The sequence below is a fragment of the Tinamus guttatus genome, unplaced genomic scaffold (genome assembly GCF_059628265.1).
Source record: "Tinamus guttatus ecotype Peru unplaced genomic scaffold, ASM5962826v1 Tinamus_guttatus_pri_ptg000089l, whole genome shotgun sequence".
Classification (NCBI taxonomy): Eukaryota; Metazoa; Chordata; class Aves; order Tinamiformes; family Tinamidae; genus Tinamus; species Tinamus guttatus.
In genome coordinates, this window is record NW_028288623.1 from 2,041,117 (window position 1) to 2,048,007 (window position 6,891).

General features: G+C 39.4%; 1 protein-coding gene across 1 annotated transcript in view; it reads left to right on the top strand.

Annotated features, from left to right (window-relative positions):
- The window catches only part of LOC104570720 (cytosolic phospholipase A2 epsilon), a 29,745-nt gene extending 26,169 nt beyond the window's left edge, over positions 1–3,576 (top strand). Inside the window, 4 exon segments of the mRNA XM_088520416.1 lie at positions 205–393; positions 549–715; positions 1,739–1,925; positions 3,308–3,576. Of these exon segments, the coding sequence (XP_088376542.1) occupies positions 205–393; positions 549–715; positions 1,739–1,925; positions 3,308–3,576 (812 nt within the window).
- Positions 3,577–6,891: the final 3,315 nt, after the last annotated feature.

A 6,891-nucleotide genomic window follows, 5' to 3' on the forward strand; every position in this document is an offset into this window, starting at 1 on the left:
TTATAGCACAGGAAGAGTTTAACTGCTGGGGGATTGAGAAGAAGAAATGAATTTTTTAAAGCTCAGTTGAAGAAAAAGATTTCTGGAGATTTTGGAAATAAAAGGAGAATGATACCGAAGTTTTCCCAAACAATAAAACAAATTATGGTTGCACAGAATGATCTCAACAATGAAACTGCATAAAAGTTTTTCTTCTTTTTTCAGAAGATGAATCCCCGTTCCCTATAAGACCAAATGAACTAGATACTCGAGTGGTTTCTCCCCCTGATAGCTTCTCAAACATTTTCCGAGACATTGTCATGTTACGTCCAGCAGCTTCAGAAATCCACAATTTCCTAAAGGGCTTGCAGATGAATGCCAACTACCTGGAGAGCGAGTTTTCTAAATGGAAAGGTATAGTAAGGACACCCTGCCTTTCACTGTATTTTAGATTATTCTTTTAAAAAGGAAACAAGGATTAAGGAATTAAGCCAACTGCCTATTAGTAATACTACAAGCATCTTTTGTATTGAGTACATCCCCTGAAAAAAAAAATGCTTCTTTTATAGACTGTGAGCTTGATTCCCAGCCCAACCACCTGACAGGAGCAACAGACTCCCTCATTCTGATTGATACCGCATTTGCCTTTCAAACCAGTTACCCACCCCTTATGAGACCAGAAAGGAAAGTGGACCTGATTTTGCATTTCAACTACAGTTCAGGTTCACAAACAAGGGTGAGACTTTTACATTCTTCTTTAACGATATCTTGATTTTATCACTGAGTCACCAGGATGGTCAATCATCTAGTCACAGACACCTTTTTTCCCAATATTTGGATGGGGTAAAGAAGCTGAGTCTTTACCAGGATCACTTATCTTTATTGATCAGTACAAGTATTATCAGTAACTCAATACTTAGTAAATGGAATGTGCCCAATTTTTGGACTATGCATGAAAGAAATGAAATAATTGTCTTAATGCTATGTTTAAATATAAAATAGTGTTTATATGTATGTGTGGGTTTTCTTTGTTTGTTTTGGCAGCTGGGTGTAGAATGAACAGAGCTGTATGCATCTAAAAACTCTCTAAAACTTCTCAATCCAAAGTTGCCTTCCCATATTCTCACACATTGAAAAGTGTACATTCTGAGCAATATAATGCTAACAATTTAAATGTTTGATGCAGGAGGTGGTACAAACAAATACAAGCAGAGTTGCATTTAGGAACTTGATATTCCTTAGGAATAAAAAGTCATCTAAAGGCAACACTTTTAATATCTAAATGTGGGATTTTTATTTTCATGAAAATGCAGGTCAACCCAGATCCACCCTTTTTAACTCTAGAGGCTTGGGATGCATAGGTGGGAAATGTAGCCGTCCTGTTCTTCCTATAGTCAGTAGACCACTCCAGAAGGTATTCAGACCTCTGGGCTGGAAGGATATGAAAGTCAGTGTATGTTTCATAAATTTTTGTCTGTGTGCAACTATGCCTTGGAGACGTGTCATTGGCCACAAAGTCACATCTTGGATGGGGAAGGGCATAAAGAGCTGTACTGCAGTTTGGCCCTCCAGATCCTGGTTCCCAATACAGTCTATGGAGAAATGTAGTTAAAATAACTAAGTTGAGCATGTGCCATAATCTGTCAGAATTTGGCATGTAGTCCACAAGCATTCCCAGTGAAACTGTGCTTTTCACAAACTCAAAATGTCTTCAGCATGTTCTGATGTTTTGTTTTGTTTCCCTATTATGGCAAACCAGCCTCTGAGAGACGCCTCTAAATACTTTGCAGAACAAGGAATTCCTTTCCCTAAAAAGGTCCCGGATGAACAGGAAACAACAAATCTGAAGGAATGCTACATCCTTGGTGACAAGGAAAGCCCAGAAACACCTATTGTGGTATTTTTCCCTCTAGTAAATGACACTTTCAGAGAATACAAAGCACCTGGTAAGTTTACTGCAACCCACAACTTCTTCAGAGGCAGCAGCCTTCCACTTTGTTGTAATATCTACTGTTCACATCCTCTTGTAAACACTTAGGGATTCAAAGCATCAGATATGCCTAGATCTGGACTATACCAGGCATTCTTGGACAATAGAGCAGCAGTTGGGATGAGCCTTGCACACGCAGGCCACCCCTCAGATTTTTTCAGGGTTTTCATAGGTGGATTACAGAGTTGGCAGATGAAAAGCATACCCTGTCTGCAGGGGTGAAAAAAATAGCAGGGTTAGCACGTCATTTGCTTTCATACTTCCCATTCCTTCCTGTCAGAGAATGCTCTTGGGAACCCAAGGATTTCATTGTTTACAGTAATTTCCAGGCTTAAAGTTAGGCAGATAACCTTGAAAACAAAAGTGTGAACCAGTAAACTGATGAAAATATAACACCGATAACGTGGGGACAGTTTCTGTTCATTCCAGTGTGTCCTAGAGTTTGAAATCAAGAGAAGAGTTTAAATAGTAACATTGCTGGTCACTTCAAAACAGATGAATTTTAACAGATATTTTCTCTTAATCTTCTCTCTCAACTCCACATTACTTCTCCCAGTGCCAAGAGTCTCAATTGTTTCTGCTCTGGATGATAAAATCACAAATTCTCACTATGGAAATACTTTTTAAAAATCACTTCAGTAATTAAAAACGATACTGGAAACCAAAATTCTCTGGTATATAATATATTAAATTTAATAACAAAGGTCCTTATTGTAATTTTTTAAGCGATCATTAAAAAACACACTGTATTTTTACTTTGTAGATATTCTGGATTGAGCTCCTTGTTTATTTGAGGTACAGAACTGGGACTTTGAGGTTTTGCATCTGATTTCTACAGTCAGATTAATTAAAACAAGTTCTAGAACCTGAACTGAAACAAGTTCTTATAACCTGAATTTGTCTTCAGGTTATAAGACATTATGGATCTAGCATCTCCAAAGATTACACTTCTGGAACTATCTGCCTAATTGCTTTGTTTGGGGCTGTTATGTATGTTGACAGGAATGATGACATGTGCATACAAAGGTCTTTCTATTCTGCCATGTCTCAGTGTTTTAGGCAATACTAGGTTCATTCTCACTGCTGAGGTTTCATAAAGCTTGTAGATTTCTTTATAGCAATAGGTAGCTTGTGCTGTTCTGGTGCCCAGAACACTCTGTACCCTCACCTCCAGCAGCTCCTCTACTCCACTGCAACCAGACAAATATACTTGTATTAAATAAGCAATAAAATGCCTGTGGAAGGAAATCCTTGGGTGACATCAACTGAACATGTTTGAAAAATGTGCAGACTCTAATCACCTTTTGCTAATCAACCCAATCATTGTTTGTCCCTTAGGTGTGAAACGTAGTCCCTCAGAGATGGCAGAGGGTGATGTTGATGTTGCCAGTAGCTGTGGTCCATATTACATAAACAATCTGAGTTACTCAGAGGAAAATTTCGACAAACTAGTGAAACTAAGTGACTACAATGTCCAGAATAACAAAGACTTGATTCTTCAGGCCTTGCGCACTGCAGTGGAGAGGAAAAAGCAGCGTAAGAAATAGCTACCACTGCAAATATCATGCAGTGGTGATGGCATGTGTTTTACCCCAGCATGCTGCTGACTGTCCAGCATGAGGAAATACAGAATAAAATATCTAAGCCCTGTTCCGAGTCATCAAGCAACTCGATCAGAGAACGAAGAACAGCCAAAGAACATGAAGAGGAGGACTCCGCTTGTTACCAAAAGTTCTCCAGCCTGTCTGTCAGTGAAGGGAATAAGCACAAAAAGCAAAACTCCTCCCTAATGAATTAATGTGTTTCCCTTGTTGAAAGCCTCAGCAATGTGGCCATGTGAGGCTGTACTATGCTCTTACTTGCAGAAACAACCTTTCAGTCCAAGGCTGAAATATATGTACAAGGAAACGTGAGGAAATTGATGTTGACAGTGTTTGTGCTCTACCTGCTCTATAAAAAGAGATTTTTAAGCCCAGAAGTCCTTTGGTTCCAAAACATCAACAAGAAGCCAATTTGTGAACTAACATGTCTTTATGTGAATGTAAATAAATAAAAAAAAAATTATCTAATAAAATAACTTTCTGGTGCCTGAAATACATTTATTTGCTGTAATGGATTTTTCTTCTTTTTGGATGCAATAAATGTTACAGCAGTTTGTTTTCAAATATATTTTTTCTGCTTGGAGAGAAAAAAAAAAGAAAACATGCAGACTGACTGCACAGCTGCTGAGAAAATCCTGAAGAAGAAATGAGGCTTGCTCTAGACCAAGATGCAAACTACCTCAGGATCCGGAGACAGTTTGAGTTTCAGATTTCATTTAAAGCCCATCTCTCTAAGAACTGACTCACATCGATTTATTTAGTTAAATTTGATTTAAATGTTACTGGTACCTACTGAAGGCTTGAGACTCTAAAGCTTTTGAGAATATTACATTTAAAAATCCATGTACACGCGCATTAGGCAAAGTAGATCTAAAATTACATTTCTAATACCACTCACCCAAGTTACAATATCTTCCTCTTTTTTTTTAAACTTGCTATAGCTACTCCAGCTAAAGTGAATAGAAGATCAACTTTCAGACTGCGGACACTTTTGTCATCATGCTAACATGCTCCTTTCATATAAGCATTTCATTTTCCTGAGGGAGATATTGCAGGTTTAGCAGCAGCTGGATAACAACCTGGAACCGCAGCTGAATTCTGCAAAATGCTGGACATCACCTGAATGAATCCAAGTTCTCTCAGGGATTGTAAAGAGGGACATATTTCTGTATGGACAGAGTCTGAGAATTGGAAGTAATCTGCAAAATGAAAGATAATCCTTTATAAGCCTATCTTCTATATTGCACATATACCTGAGAGAAATATATAGAACAAAGCGAGAGAAAGGGAGGAATAATTAATTTGGTTGTTGGGCAAAAATAATAAGGTATCCCTTCTGAGTAGACAAGAATGTTTCTATGTTTCTAGTTTTCTAAGTTCAGAGCTGCTCTATATTCAAAGCTGAATGTAGTTTGAGTGCTCTATTTGAGAAACAGAATCCCAAGTCTCCGTATATATTTTCCTGGAATTAGTTTAGCTTTTATTCAATTTTCCTCTTTAAAAAAAAAACATATTAGAGGTCTTGTTTCTACAAGCCTGTGGCCCTTTGATCTGTTTCCTAGAGGCTTTCCTGCTCTTTGGTTCCACTGTAGTATCTTTTGTAAAGAAAACTTGATATTGTGGGCCTAAAATAAGCCTGAAAAATCCCATTGCCTTCAAAATCTGGGGTCTCCTCCTAGGTGGCTCAGAGATGTGACTCTTCTGTTTACCTCTTAGGTCAACTAATGCTGTAGAGGAGCCTGCACAGCTCCTGCTTGGACTATGTGTCCCAGGGTTTGCCTCCCGTGGAAGCCAGGGAGCAGCAAAGGAGGTCATGCTGGTGCACGCTGCATCTCACAGTGTGGAACTGGATGTAGCCAAAGGGTGCAATAAGACCTGGGAATTTGGAAGCACTCCCAGGTTCCCATATAGTGCTAGTTTTATTGTCTGAAGGGCAAAAATTATCCCACTGACAGCAGGAAGCATCCAGGCAGGAAGTTTAAAGTCAAGCAGGACTAGGTGTGTAAGTGCACACACTTCCCTTGCCTGCCCGCCGCTTCCCAGGAGCCACGGAGGGGTCATGGGGAACAATGAGCATTTACCTCATCTCAGAAGTGGAACTGCCAAAATAATTCAGTATCTCTGAATTCTCTAAATTCAAAAAGAATCTAGAAGAAAGCCACAGGGATGATCAAAGACGAATCATCTTCCACACAGGGGGTAAATAGATAAAGCATATGCAACCTAGAAAGAGGGCAACATGAATGAGAGGGGAAGACTGAAAATCCGATTTTGGTCTGAGGGAGATGGACAGGCAATGACTGTGCATCTTCCTTCTAACAGAAGACCATGAAGGTATCAAACAAAAACAATGTGTCAGGTTCAGAGTAAAAGAAGGTAGTTCCCCACGCAGCAAGTGGATCTTTGGCCCATTTTGGCCCATCTGTGGACCTCTTGTCACTGGATGTTGCCATTGCTAAGTTTACAAGGTTCAGCAGAGTAGTATAACTACATTTAACAAACTTAGGGGGGATGGAGGAGAAGGCATCAAAAAATAGGATGAATGTGAAACTGAACTTGAGCAAAGGGGATTTCAAAAAAATGAGGAAGCAAGTCAACAAGACCCTACATAAAGTGATGTAAAATCTTTAGACTCAGCATGGAAATTGCAAAAAAAAAAAAAATGTTGCAAAACATATGCGCTGCCCTAAATAAAGTGTGAAGCAAGAAACCAAGAAAAGGCCAAGTGGCTGAATGCTAAGAGGCTGAGCACTGCTAAAACCTGACATCTGCTCTGGAAGGAGCAGCACAGGGAGGCCAGGACACGGAAAGCGCACATCCAAACCTGCTGATGTGTTTAGAAAAGAGGAGGAAGAAATAGAGGAAAGGGCACATGCACGATGGAAACTAGGAGGAGGATTGTGAAAAGGAGATAGCGGAAAATCTGTAGACAGCTGAGTCTGTAGGCGTGCTGGACCAACTCAATGCAATTACTACGATGGGAATGTTGCAAAGAAGCCAAAGATTTTATGTGTGTCACAGGAACTATGTGCTTCTGACATAATGTTTATGCACAGATTTAGTAAAAAATCCCACTTGAGACCTTACTCAAGAGAGCACAGATAAAGCTTTCATGCCAGAGAAATATTTATTCATTTTACTCATGTCTTAGATCTGTTGGTGTATGTTTTTTGTTTTGCCTTTTTTTTCCTTCTCCATTAAAATTTGAGGTGAAATAACAGAAAAGGTGATCTACTGAGGTGGAAGAGTTCAGGCTAAAACCGATGTCTGTATGCGCTGCACAAGCGCCTCAGCCAGACGTTAATGTCATAGTGAGAACGT